A 14,683-nucleotide genomic window follows, 5' to 3' on the forward strand; every position below is an offset into this window, starting at 1 on the left:
ATGTGTTCAGCATAGCACTGTTGGAGACTATTTGTGATAAAACACACGATGAATCAGTAAAGTACATCACTCTGATAACATCAAAGGGCAGGGCATCTCTGACGGACTTTGCCAACCTTGTGGACATCTGGCACCCCATCAATTCAAGGCGTGGAATTGATTCACACTTGACCGGCGCAACTCTTGACTTAGTGGCTAGCAGAAACGTTTCAAATCCTTGTCTAGTTGGCCACCTCAAATATGCATTAGATGCATAAGCCTCTGATGACCCATCCGAAAACATCATCAAGGATGGAAGGCCAGTTGGTTCATCCGGGACCACACAACGGTCAAACTCCAATTTAGCGACCTCAGCTCTGTCCTCCAGCGACTGAACAAGTTCATCCCGTAGACTTTTTGGAATGAAATCTTGCCAGCCCAAATTCAGCAAACATGTTTTCCGCAGGACAAGTTTAATTCTCAACAGAATAGGGCTGCAAAGCCCGATCGGGTCGAAGGTTTGGGCGGCGAACCTGTGGACCATCTTCTTTGTCAGATTCTCGTCCAAGGCGTCCTGGAGGTTGTACAAATCAGCATCCTCTTTCACCTTCCTTCCCTTGACTTTACCATCTTGGTTGACTCTTGTGGCGATGGACAACACATCGGTGGCTGGCTTCCATATCAGCCCGAGAACCTTGGTAGGCTGGCAATCATCTCCAGAATAAATGACTTGTTTGAAGGAAAAACTACCTTTACCGATAATCCTGTCGGCCTCTTTCATCATCTCCTTGGCTTCTGGCTTCGATCCTGCTCCCGAAATAACGTCATCTATGAAGCTGTGCTTCTCAAGCTTGACTGCAACTGGAATCTGAGGTAACTTGAATTCCTCATCAGGGTAGGTAGGTATTTGTGGCTCCTTCCATAATTCAGGTTTAGCAACAATTTCACTACCGTTTATCTGTCCCTCTCCATACATCTCCTTGACCTCTGCTTCACTCTTTCCGCCGAACAGGCGGGACGTCAACTTCAGGGCTGTAACTGCCAAATTTCCCGCAGCTAACTCGCCGAAATTCACAACTTTGGTCAGGTAAATTTCAAGTGGACCATCTGGCGTCGGGGAAAATAAAACTCTCTTCATCTGGCTGTCGAACTCTGTGGCCAGGATGGAGTTATAAAACTTGGAGATATCCGCGGTTATACCAACCTTGTAACCGCGGAAAAGCATCAAATGATAAAAAATCTTCTGCATTGGCGGCGGGCCTCCCAGCATTATGTTATTAAAACTGGTACCTTTGAACGTCAGAGAACTATTTGCACACAATCGCATGGGTGTGGAACTTGAATCCTCCTTGAAAGCAACCACTATTGATGAACAAGACTTAGGTCCTTCATACTGCAATTCTTCAGGCGTGGCTTTTTGAAAAACGCCTCTTCTTATGGCGTCGTTGAATACCTCCACATACATTCCATAGGTACCTTCCTTGACCATCCTGGCACGATCCTTTTCAGCAATTTTGCGGGCTAAACTTTCATTGTAGGGTAAAGTGTGAGGATCTTCAATATAAGCATATTGACCTGTCCACTTGTTGGACTGCAAGTCTAGGGTTAAACCTGCCTCAATTATCCTCTGCCTCTCACGCTGGTCCCAGGTAGTGCCGTCGGCCATAGCCTTGCACTCTTGACAAGCAGTACATCCTGGACAAAGTGCCTGCGGCTGTATGCCAAACGATTCAGACGTCAGAAAGTCTGGCAAAGTGCCTCCACTGACACTGACAGCCTTATAAGCCGACTTTTGATCTCCAGCTCCACCATCAGCACTCGTACAGATAAAACCACTACCAAAAATGGTTCGCCACAACATAGACTGGCCCACTTTCTGGTAGGTTGAAGGAAACACGTCAGGATGTGTATTTCCAATGATGATATCTAAGCCTCCACTAATATATGTAAACCTTTCTGGCGGCATTTTAAATATCTCGGCGGCAGTTTCGGGGTGGACCGAGCGCATCTCGTTGGCCCCGCCGAGGGTAGGCATGACAGCTGCCTCAAACTCCCTCAGATTGCCGTCCCTATCCTTCAGATAAAACACAACGTTGCGGCAGGAAGACTCACTGCCATCAGCTACAGAAATAGTTGTATATCTGCCAGTAGATTTCAGCTTCAACTTGTTGGATAACTTCTCAGACACAAGTGGCAAATTTGCCCCGGAGTCAAACATTACCGTGGCGTGGCAGGTGCCGCCGCCAGGTGCTACAACAGGAACTAACTGAAGTAAGAAGGTACAGGGGCTGGGTGCAGAACTTGACTTGTAGACTGTATTCACACCAGCACTAGCCTCATGGAGTAACCTGGAATGGTATCTGTCGCAATTATTTGTACCACAAACACCAAGCTTATCAGATTTATTACACTTGTCAGCAGTATGGCCGTCACACAGGCAAAGCTCACATAATTTCTTCTGCTGGACAACTTTCTTTCGGTCAACCACATCCATCTTCTTGAACGTGAGGCAACGGAAAATCGGGTGTTTCTCCTTGCAGCTCTCCACAGGACATGCACTGTTCCACTTGGAAGCCTTGTCCTTTCCAGCCTTTCCATTCTTATTGTCGCTGCGGCCAGATACTTGCGCGGCGGCAGCTCTGTCACGATTTCTCTTGCCGGCGCCACTGTCATAGGACATATCACCGGCCAACATGGCACCCCTGGTCCTCTCCAGCAGTTCAACAATCTTCGGGATGTTTGGTTGGTTCATGCTACCTAGCTCCATCATAATTTTGTCTCTCAAATTTTCAGGGCACTTGTCTTTAAAAATATGAATGAGAGTTAGGTGGTTGTAATCCTTAGCTGCAGAACCAACGATGGCTTCTACCTCCTGCATCATGCTCTTGAAGGTAGCAATTGCGCTAACCACGTCCACAGGTTTATCCACAGGTTTCATCTTGTTCAACTTAGTTAAAATCCTCATGAACCGGCGAGTGTTTGATAAAAACATCTGGTCAAGAAACGCCCATTGTTCATTGTGATCTCTAATCGCTGACACTTGCTTGCGTAGTTCCGGGTTGGTTATCACCTTCTCCATACACAACATCAGACTTAACCTCTGGTCAGCAAATCCATAACCAGAGCATAGATCCTTAAAGACCTGTTTAAAGTTTGGGTAATCCGTGTCAGTACCGTCGAACGACGGCAACAAACTGTTGTCCCAGCGCCCATACTGCGGGTTGGAACTCCGAATATCCACGGCAGACATACTTCTGGAGAGCATGGCAGGTGTCCCACTCTCATCCAGGTTAGATGAACGACGTTCCATCTCTCTAAGCCTTCGGTACATATCACGTACTTCTTGGCGCAACTCCACGGAAATTTTAAGCACTCCCATGTCCATCTTCACCTTCTCAATGACGTCGAGGTTCCTGGCGACAGTGCTTGACCTCGCGTCGTCTGAATCATTGTCAAGCCAGTACAGAATTTTTGTACACTGCTCCAACGACGCATAGACTTTATCTGCAACAGTTTTCTGCTCACTAGCTTCATCCAAATCACGCTTGAACTCGCGCAGCTCACTAGACTCCACGGCAGGTTTTAGACTTTTTATTAGGTCAGATTGGTCCTTGACCTCACTAAAAATGTCACGAATTGATTTTACATTCACATTTTCACATGAACTAAAACTTTGGCAGGCTTTTAGATTGTCATAAAACACTTTTAACTGTTCATCAAAAACTTCTAGCCTTTCACTGCCAATAGCGATAGCTCGCTCAATTTTCTGCTTTTTGGTTAGTGGCATATTGATTCACTAGGTACTTATTTCACAGAAAAATTGTCACAGTTTATTGCATCAATAATTCACTGGATGCTATTGATCTCTTGATGAATGCTAACGCCTATTCATCAGATACTTTGAAATTGTCTCAACCATGACACTTTGGTTGAGCTTGACTTCCGAATTAGCGGGAAGTTCACGAGATCAGTTGGCGAACATACAAACCCCCAATACCAGGAACCATCAAGTTTCAACAGCAGGTTTGAATATAGATTTATTGATGAAATTATTTCAAAGACCTGAAATTACAATATCAATTAGTTCATAATTCCAGTTATTTATAACCACGTAATCTTATTTGCTTTTTAAAAATCATTTTTCTCTACGGTAAAAATCTTTGGAAACTTTGGCTTTAAAGGAAAATTATTTGGTTTAATAAATCATTGTTAAATGCAAAAATAAAGGCACATAAAAATTACTAAAACATATATTAATCATAATTAAGTTTCATGCTTAGCTGGCTAAAGCCTTTTTTAAAACTACATATAATCGTCCTATACACCATACTTCCCAATAAAATTAACAAATTCTACCTGAAGCTCTTATGGTTTCAAATCCCTGATATACTAGGGTCGTTCACACACAATGAGACCAATGATAGGCCCAATTTTGTTCTCCGAAATCTTCACACTCTCATATCTCATTCAAAAGTAAAGAACGTGCGCATCATAATAAACAAAACAATCCATGCCGCGCCACATTATGAAGGGAAAGGCTAAAAAGACGACATTTGCGCTTAGTTTTAGGATTAATGATAAGGAATTAATTTCGTACTTGATAAACACAAAGCTTCCTCGAAAAGAGGTTAAGACACGGGGTATTCTTTTGTTTTTTGGGGTTAGGTTGGAGGAAAACAGCCTAAAACTACCACAGGACCAGTAGGTATATTCACTAAAGAGTAGAATCCAATCGGTTCAGTGGTTACCGAGATATTAAGGGTCGGACGGACAGACAGACATACGGACAGACATCATTCTACTTTGTATCCTAGATATGTTTTATAGTTGAAAACAGTAAAAGTGTCTGACTATGACGTCAGAAAAAATTAACAATTAACCAATGAGAAGCCAGTATTCACAATGGTAAAATATATAGCGGCCTCTCATTGGTTAATTGTTAATTTTTTCTGACGTCATAGTCAGACACTTTTACTGTTTTCTTTATAGTTCATCCTTTGGTATAAACTGAAAAGCTCATATTGTTTATTTACGAGGGATTGACAGCCATCCATTTCTTCATGCGTTTGCACACATTTTAAGTGCAGATTGGCTAATGGTGTCTGCGGCATGGATTTTTTTTGTAACGGCTTTGCTACAAAAGACCAACTCTACAAAAGATTAACACCTACAAAAGACCAACTAGGCATTGCTACAAAAGACCAACACCTAAAAAAGACCAACTCTACAAAAGACCAACATTTAAAAATCTTAATGCTAGAGGGTCATGGCCGCAGAGCTCGGCCCCCTGGCCTGCCTAGCCGCGGGCGCTCGGCCCCCTTGCCTATAATCTAACCTAACCTATATATAAATGTTTAATGTACATTAACTTATTTATATTTTAGAATTTTGTGGATTTTACAAAAAGTGGTTGGTAAATTTTATTCAAATTTTTAACATTTTTTTACAATATTTAGGTAAGGTAAGGTTAGGTTAGGTTATAGGCAAGGGGCCCGAGTGCCCGCGGCTAGGCAGGCCAGGGGGCCGAGCGCTGCGGCCATGTATTGATTATGTATTACTTTATCAATAAATTTGATGTTTATATAACAATATATAGGTGTTTTGTAGGTGTTGGTCTTTTGTAGAGTTGGTCTTTTGTAGCAACGCCTTTGTAACGGCTTATGTTTCTTGTATCTGCTGGAGGTGGCTTAAACTGCGCGTAGCTTAAAGTGGCTCTAGCTATAAGTAGCTGATTCTTCCTCTAAGCCGTTCAGCATTTACAAAGCTGCATGGGTTTGTGCTGTTTTTACAAAGCAAATTATTCACATATTACTCTTATGACTCTAATTTTTGGTTGTAAACCCTTATTTCTAACGAAATACTGTTTATAAAAAAAAGTAAAAGGAAACTGTTTTTTTTTAACAATCAGCATGCCATTTTCGCCACTCTGGATATTAAGGGTCATGTTTGTTTGTGTATGAGGTAAGAAGAGGCCAGAAAGGCAAATCTAATATATTATCATATAATTGCATATTTTCATTAACTTTTATTTTCCTATTAATTTTCATTAGGACACTTGATTGGTAAAATCTATTTAAAATATTTTCTATTCAATTTGTCTTTCAAAGTGAAATAATTACGCCTTCCTTCCAAAATTTCTCGAAAATACCTGAGATAATATCTTTGATGTGGCTGTTTTATTTCAAATTAATATAATTAGGCCTTCCTAACAAATTTCTTGACAATGCAGTCCATTTTATAAATTGTTTCAGTATATATCTCTGTTTATAATAATAATTTTCTATGGTAATTTTCTCTGTTGTGTCTCTAGTGAGTGCTAGTAAAAGGTAATGTTAGGAATATTTTATTTATAAATTGATTTTAAAAATATCAAAATCACTTACATCCATTACCAAGCTTCTCTGAAGAATTATTTGTCCCTTTAACTTTTTAATGAAATTTAAATAAAACAAGGATGACAACATCCATAAAAGCGAAGCACTGAAACGGTAGGACAAGCGGACATTAACACTTATATTGAAAATCTTGCTTTTAAGAATGGTTATCCTTTTAAAGATCAAGAATTCAACAAGAATTAATATCTTTATATTTATTCAATGAAATAACAAATAACAATTAACTATAAAAATTATAAGATAAATTTTCAGGAAGTTATTATAAGATTTTATCGAATTTTAAATGATAATGTATAAATCTATGTATGAAATATTCGTAATAGATTTTTATACTGTAATTTACACATTTTTTTTCCAAAATACGACAAAAATAGATATTCCATTTTTTGTAATACTGCAATTATTATGTCAATATAATGATCATATGGCAAATATTATTATTATTATTCTATAATTTATTGGGTTTTAAAATAAAATATAGTTTCTTTGTCCCCAAAGGGAAGAGAGAAATTTTTTAAGTATTACCATGTGATCAAACATTGATAGAATAATTAGAATAATAAATCAAGTATGACGAGTATTATAAAAAACGAAAATAGTTATTTCTCGCATCGTATTATAAACAGCTTTCCGCGGATATAAAATGTACAATATGAGATTAAAAGGCACTGGCTAAAAAACTGGTTAAAATCTTATAATTGTACATTTTTCTATTTGTAGAAAACTGGTTATAATAGTTATTTAGTATGGATGAAAACCGGTTCTAATTCACCGGATATAAATCAGTTTCGAATGAATAAGAGAAATAACTATTATTCATCCATCATTACTCACAGGCAGAAATAAGGTTAATCAAATTAGATTGCTTCATTGTTTATTTCTTGCCACAATAATTGGTAACAACACCAGATGGGGTGCACAGGGTCAACACGATGGTATAGATTCCTGAAAAATATAAAAACAAAGTCATTTAAAATATATCAAGAAAGAAAATGAGAGAAGAATAAAATTGGATCAAATTTTACATCAAAAAAGACATCAGTGACAACATCCATCAAAGCTCTTCAATCAGAAGGAAAGACAAACGAATAAATTACTTTTGTAGAGTGTTAGAACTTAATAAGCAGAAAACAATTTTTTAAGCCTAAACAAAATTGGACATAAATTTAAAAATTGCGTAATCATAGGATACAGTTAAAAAACATTCTTTGAATTTTAGGATTTGATTATAGAGAAGCCTCGTATATAAAATGTATCCTGTCCTCTTAGAAATCATTATTCAAAAAATTAGATAATAGGATAATTGTATAATACAAAAAAGTGTGGTTGAAAAAGTAAAAAAGAATCTGCATGTTTTAAATGGACGTATGGACTTTTAAGTAACGATTATAGAGTTGCTACGCTTCCTAAGTTGTTCCTATTGTTATAGGAATCATCATGCAAAGTTTGAAATTGATTGGACAACATCTTGCAAAATCCTAACATGTCTAAATAAACTTAAAGAGTTAGCGGACGTATATACAGACCGACCCTAGTTTTAGAAAAGATTCGCTTTAAAAAATGTCTTTTGATATTAATCGATTAAAAGCTATCGATATCAATCAGCCGTGCAGCTTTCAACTATATCCAATAAGCATCCGCCACAAGGTCCAAAAAATTACATCTGCAAGAATTTTTATAAAGTGCCAAGGCCCACAGTCATAACTAACTAAACATATCAGACAAGCCTGTAGTTGCAACGGTAATTAACTGCTCGGAATCAAGAATGCTTGGCTGTTTGTAATAAACATCATTCAGACTCAGCCACAGCCACCCTTAGACGCAGCAACCAAATATTTTGGCAGCAGTTATCTCTGTCGTAAACCACATATATCGCTACAACTTTGTTTTGGATATAAAAGAGCAAATACCAAAACAACTGTTTGACAAAAATAACTTTCCCTGAAAATATAATAACCTACCAGTAAAGCTTGATGAGGTTGAAGTAGATGTAGATGTAGAAGTAGATGTTGTGGTCATGTAGTAAAAGAAAAATTTTCCTTTCCTGTCTGACGAGGCAGCTTCAACAGATGAAGAAATTTCAGAAGGAATAATCTTGTCACTAAATAAATTGTGTGTGTACATCTTAAACATAAATTTGAATTGTAATTAAATAACTTAATTTGATTTAAGCCAAAAAAGTTAATATATTATATAATCTGTAAATAGAAAGAACAGACAATGATAACAACATCAATAATAAAACAAGGTTGAAAACATCCATAAAAACGAAGCTCTGAAATTGAAGGACAAACGAACATTAACAATTGTAGAGTGTCAGAACTAAATGAGCAGAATATTAATGCATAAGAGTAAGACTAAACAAAATTATAATTAAACATCTTAAATACAAGATACTCTTTGAGGACATACTTATATTTTAAGGACTTGATTATAGAGATAATTCGATTTTAAAATTGTACCTTGTTGTAATAGTTATTAGTATAACAAAAATCAGATTATTCGGATAATTCTAACATTTGTTTCAAAAAGTAAAAAAACATCATGTTTTAAATGTACGTATGGTAACGACTAAAGAGTTGCTGCGCTTTCTAACTGTTATATGAATCATCATGCAAAGTTTGAAATCAATAGGACAATTCTAAACTGTTTGAATTAACGAAAACAGCTCACTGTTACGGACGTACGGGCCGACGCCAATCATAGAAAAGCTCCGCTTTTAAAAAGAAGCTATAAATTATAAAAGTAAGAAGAACATCCAAAAATATGGAATGAAAAATGAGCATTAGAGGCAGAAAAAGGGAATTATCTAGTTTTATAGTAGCTCATCAGTGATCATATGAATCTTCACCCAAAATACTCTCTCTCCTAACAGGTAAAAAGTCACATATTTATTGTATTCCAGAACAGCATTATCTTCACCAATATATAAAGAGAAAATCAAAAATATTTAAGGTCCTCTAGCATACTGACAGACTAAAAAAAGTGACTTACAGAGTGGTTGCTTATTGGTCAGAAGTATCTTTAAAAAAATTACTTGTCTACCTTAAATAGCAGCCAAAATAAGACACTTTTTTACTAAATATCTTAGACAGCCAGACATTTATTATTAGACACAAAATTTGTTTAAAATAGTACCTTGTAACACCAGAAGAAGATATTTGTTCATCAGTAGTAAGGGATCTTTTTTTCTTTCTACCAGAACAGACAGCCGCTGTCTTGTTATTGTCAGATATACTTAAAACACGTGGAAATATTAGAAAATTTTATTTTAAATATTTGTAGCCTTTAACATGTTTAATTTTGAGTTGCATGCACAGGTATTTGCCAAAAGGAGTGTTTGAGGCGGACTCAAAATTTTGACCCCCCTCCTCCCTTATTTTAAACATCCCTTAAACCAAAATCGAGGGTTGTTATTTTATGGTTATTGGTATGGATACACCCCCCTTTATGTCCAACCACAAAAATTGTCCTTCAACTGTTAAATTGATGAGCGAAGTGCGCATATTTTTGTTCAACCCCCCCCCCCCCTTACTTTTAAGGGGGAAATTAATGTTGCCATGTGTCTAAATGAATTGTCTCTTAAAATAACATTCTGAATAATGGATTTAACATTTTAGAAAATATTTTTTTTAGACACGGGGCACCTTGCATCATACCTAGGTAGTACTAACCCCTTCGATGAATATGGTTACACTTGCTGAAAACATATAAGTATCAAAATTTATGATTCTAGCTATTAGTAAAATTGATGTTTATTTACTTACAAATAACAGGAAGTGAGAGTACTCAAGATAGAAGTTGTTGTTGCAACAGTGGTGGCTGTGGTTGAGGATACTAAAAACAGTTTGGGGTCTCTGCTAAAATTTAAATTGTATGTTAGCTCAGATAATGTGTTATACACACAATTTAAAACTTTTTAAAAACTTGGTTTACAGATTAGCTTAAATCATATCTAGCACGGCTTCGAAACCGATTTATATCCGCTGGTTTAGAACCGGTTCTCAGCCACACTGAAAAATCATGTACATATAGTATCGTATTATATCTGGTTTTCTATGAATATAAAAATATTATAACCAGTTTTGTTAGCCCGTGGCGAACAAATCTGGTTTTAATCTTAAAATTATTCATTTTTATATCCGCGGAAAGCTGTTTATAATACGATGAGATAAATAATTACAATATGTATAATAATATTGTTAAGGCTCATAAGGTTAACAAGAAATTAGGGTTGGGCCGGATATCCGGTCATTTTCAATATCCGGCCGGATACCAGATAATAAAACTATCCGGTTACATGATATCCGGCTAATTTTTGACGCCGGATATCCGGTTATCCGGTAAATTGTCGGATATCGAACGTTGACCAGATATCCGGCCGAAACCGGATATCCGGTATTAGAAATCTGCCGGAAATCCGGTATCCGGCCAAATAAGTATCCGGCCCAACCCTACAAGAAATTAGTTATGACAAATTGTATACCTCTGCTTTGCTTGTGCTGAAAGAATCAGAAACATGCAGAAAAATATTGTTTTCATTTTATTGCCTTGCATTTTGTCTAAAGAAATTAAATAAATTACAGCCCTATGATTTAATCCTTTTGAATTTTAGTAGTATTGCCCAACTTTTGATTTGTTCTTAAGTTTTTTTTTATATTCAATTTTATTGTTTGTCTATGAATATTTAATACCTGTATTAAAATAATATTTTTTGTTATGTGTGTCATAAAATGAATATGATCTAATCCAATTTTTTTACTAGTGAAACTACTATATAAGTGTTCGTGTCTACTTGCATGTGTATTGATTCCAATTTTTATTTTCCCTAGTCCTCTCCTCTTCCTCTATTCCCCTCACTTTCATTCAAGAATAGTTATTTCTCGCATCGTATTATGAACGGCTTTCCGCGGATACAGAATGTACAATTATAAGATTAAACCCAGTTTATTTTAGCCCCGAGTTGCCGGAGGCACCGGCTAAAAAATGGTTTTAATCCTATGATTGTACATTTTTATATTCGTAGAAAGCTGGATATAATACGATGCTAGACATAGTTTTTTCGTATGGATGAGAACCGGTTCTTATCCACCGGATTCGAATGAATACGAGAAAATAAAGTCCTAGATTTAGTACCAAGAGTCCATATTTTCATTATTAAGTATGGGGCCGGATTTCTGTAAAGAAGAACCATATATGTAGGTTCAGTGGTTAGCGAGATAATTTATCTTTATAATAAAGATGGCTTTAATATTATAAAAGATTTCTGGCAAATAAAAGAATAATTTATAATATTTAAGGGTAGTCCAAAAGAGGAGAGTGGAAAGAGATTATTCCTATACTTTTTTATATTTTTTTTTTCTATTCCATTTTATTGCAACTACATTTCTGATCTAAAAATAAACAACCAAAACGGGCTCTAACCTAAATATCAACTCTTAAGTACTAAATCTAAGACCGCTGTTTTTATTTTTTCATTCCCTACTACTTTTTTCAAGCATGTATTAATTACCAAGCTAAACTAAAATGCTTAGGATTGTTATAGATAAATTCGATGATGGTAACACTGAAAAGTATAAATAACTATAAAATTAAACACTACTGCAGCTAAATATATAACATTACATGTCTTTTAAGTTAGAGCTTATTTCTGTCCCAGACTTTATCACTATTTGACCATTCAACATAAAATGCCTCCATTCCCTTATTTTTTTTGCAATTTACGACAACAAATTTTCAACAGTTTTTTGCACAAAAGTAATGTGCAAAAAGATCAGACAAATATTGATTTATGGCACAATTTATTTTTGCTCTGTTAGAGAAATCTTCATAAGGAATTGTAATTTGCTCTTAAAAATGAAAATATCCAGGATCCAAACTATTTAAAGAAAGCCTGCAGCAAATTATCTACTTTAACTGCTGAAGTACTGTCACAATTGGACCCAATACCCGAAATTTGAAGCCTCCAGCAGAGCTTCAATAACAAAAATAATATAAATAACTAATCTTAAGATAAAATTTAAGGGAGTTTAAAATCTTTCAAATTTTTCTAACCCTCATTATTTTATTTTATTATAAAATTTCCATAGCAAGAAGTATATCATAATCTTAGTTTGGGCTTAAAAATAGAATACCAGTAACCTTACATATTTTGTTTAGTACCTTCATTTATTCTCGCGGCTACGCCCCTAGAGGCATCTAGGGACAAGTAAATCAAAGTTATCAATTTTTAAAGACATTTTACTCGATAAGGTACAACGTCTTATTAATTTGAACTACATAAAATCATAAATTACCCACCCCCCCCCCCCCCCCACCCCCCACCAAATAATACTAACTTATATCAACAATCTTTTCAATATTAAGAAATTTTTACTATTTTCTATCTAGTTTTTTTTACCGTTGTTTCTAATTGGTTGACGAAGTAGCGGCATTGCAAGATTGTTGCGCCGCCTGAGGCAAGAAAAATAAAATATCTCGGCTTTTATCATGTATACTCAGTGTTCATCTCAACGTGTCTTTGTCTGTGTAAAATTGTAACAATGGATATGGTGGAATTTTGTCGTCAATTTACGTTGCTAATATAGTCCTCAATACAATCTTCCATAAGAAAGGAGCGTGCAAAACTCATATGGAGTGGTATTGTTATTTTAGCCTGCTGGGAGAAACATTTATCAGGGTATGCGAAAATCTGTCTCAATATCCACGTTTTCTATATCCATTATTGTAACTCAGGATTTATATATTTTTGTTGTTGTTCGAACAAGTTGCAGAATAGTTATTTCTTTCATCGTATTATAAACGGCTTTCCGCGGATATAGAATGTACAATTATAAGATTAAAACCAGTTTTTTAGCCCCGAGGTGCCGAAGGCACGGGCTAAAAAAACTGGTTAAAATCTTATGATTGTACATTTTTATATACGTAGAAAGCTGGATATAATACGATGCTAGACATAGTTTTTTCGTATGGATGAAAACCGGTTCCTATCCACCGGATTCGAATGAATACGAGAAAATGATTATTTTTTTTTAGCTAAAGCACTCACTACTCTGCCTGGCTTTTTAAAAATGAAATTTGATTTTACGGAATAATATTTTAAGCCCCTGCTTTTAATTAATTAATTTGTATATGTTTATTTGTAATCTTTTCTATAGATCCCCAGAACATAACCACTAATTCTTTGTTTTACATTTTTTTTAAAATGAGAAATTTTAATCATCCCTCCTCCTCACAGAGTAAAATTTTAGGATGGGAGGGGGTACAACCCAACAAAGATTTAAAAAATAATCAACCATTAAATTTTGTAAGTCAATAAACAAGCGGAACCGTAAAACTTTGGGGGGGTTTTGTTATTTACAATACACCACTGTCTTTGAATTTAGTATTAATGTATAAATACACCAGCGGCTTCGCCTCTAGTCTCTAGGGGCTTCGCCCAAAGAGGTAATGGGAATTCCCCCTCCCTTTTCAAAATTACTTTTTGGCAAAATTTTAGATTCTGAAAGAAAAATTTAAATAAAATTTGTTTGGGGGGGGGGGAGCTTTGCCCCAAGAGGTTTGATCAACCTAATTTTTCGTATTCTAGATTTAAAAAGAAAAAGTTGAGGGGGGGGGGGAGAATTTATTTGTCGACCCCCTTTTCTATAATTAGGGTACGTCCGTCCGTAAGTCCGTGACGGGTACCTTTTTTTGTTAATCTAGGCACGTTAGAATTGTCCTGTCGATTTCAAATTTTGCATGGATCCCTGTAGTAGTCAGGTACAATTTAGAAAGCGTAAAAACTCTATAATCCTTACCAGAATGTCTTTACGTTCATTTTTAACATGTTGATTTTTTCACTTTTTTAACAACAAATTTTTATAGATTTTTTTATAATTATTTGATTTATCTGATTTTTGGTATACTGATTCCTGGGACAACAAAGTACAATATTATAAGCGAAGCAACTCTATAATCAAGTCCTAAAAATGCAAGAATGTCCTTAAACATTTCCCTGCATCAAGCAATTTTGCAACAAATTTAATTACAATTTTGCTTCGACTCTTAAACATTTATATTCTGTTTATTCCGTTCTGACACTATACAAGTGTTTATGCCCTTTTGTCCTACTGTTTCAGAGCTTCGCTTTTATGGATGTTGTTACAGACCAGTAGTTATTTTCCCTGATGAGTAGAGTCCAATCGGTTCAGTGGTTACTGAGATCTTAAGCTTCAGACAGAGGGATACACAGACGGACTGACAGACAGACATCGTTCTTCTTTGTATAAGAGATATGATTATTCTAAATAATCTAATGATGATAATGA

The 14,683-nt window shown here is 35.8% G+C and overlaps 1 protein-coding gene across 1 annotated transcript; it reads right to left on the minus strand.

Moving 5' to 3' along the window:
• Positions 1-6,553: 6,553 nt before the first annotated feature.
• On the minus strand, positions 6,554-11,010 carry LOC145318577 (uncharacterized). Its single transcript, XM_080159948.1, has 5 exons — positions 10,861-11,010; positions 10,142-10,234; positions 9,513-9,611; positions 8,336-8,475; positions 6,554-7,319 (listed from the first exon to the last, which is right to left on the minus strand). Exons 1-5 carry the CDS (start codon positions 10,929-10,931, stop codon positions 7,249-7,251), a joined length of 474 nt encoding a protein of 157 aa, XP_080016074.1. The 5' UTR covers positions 10,932-11,010; the 3' UTR covers positions 6,554-7,248.
• Between the last annotated feature and the right edge of the window lie 3,673 nt (positions 11,011-14,683).

The sequence above is a fragment of the Acartia tonsa genome, chromosome 5, assembly GCF_053477335.1.
Source record: "Acartia tonsa isolate MP-2025a chromosome 5, ASM5347733v1, whole genome shotgun sequence".
In the NCBI taxonomy this organism is placed as follows: Eukaryota; Metazoa; Arthropoda; class Copepoda; order Calanoida; family Acartiidae; genus Acartia; species Acartia tonsa.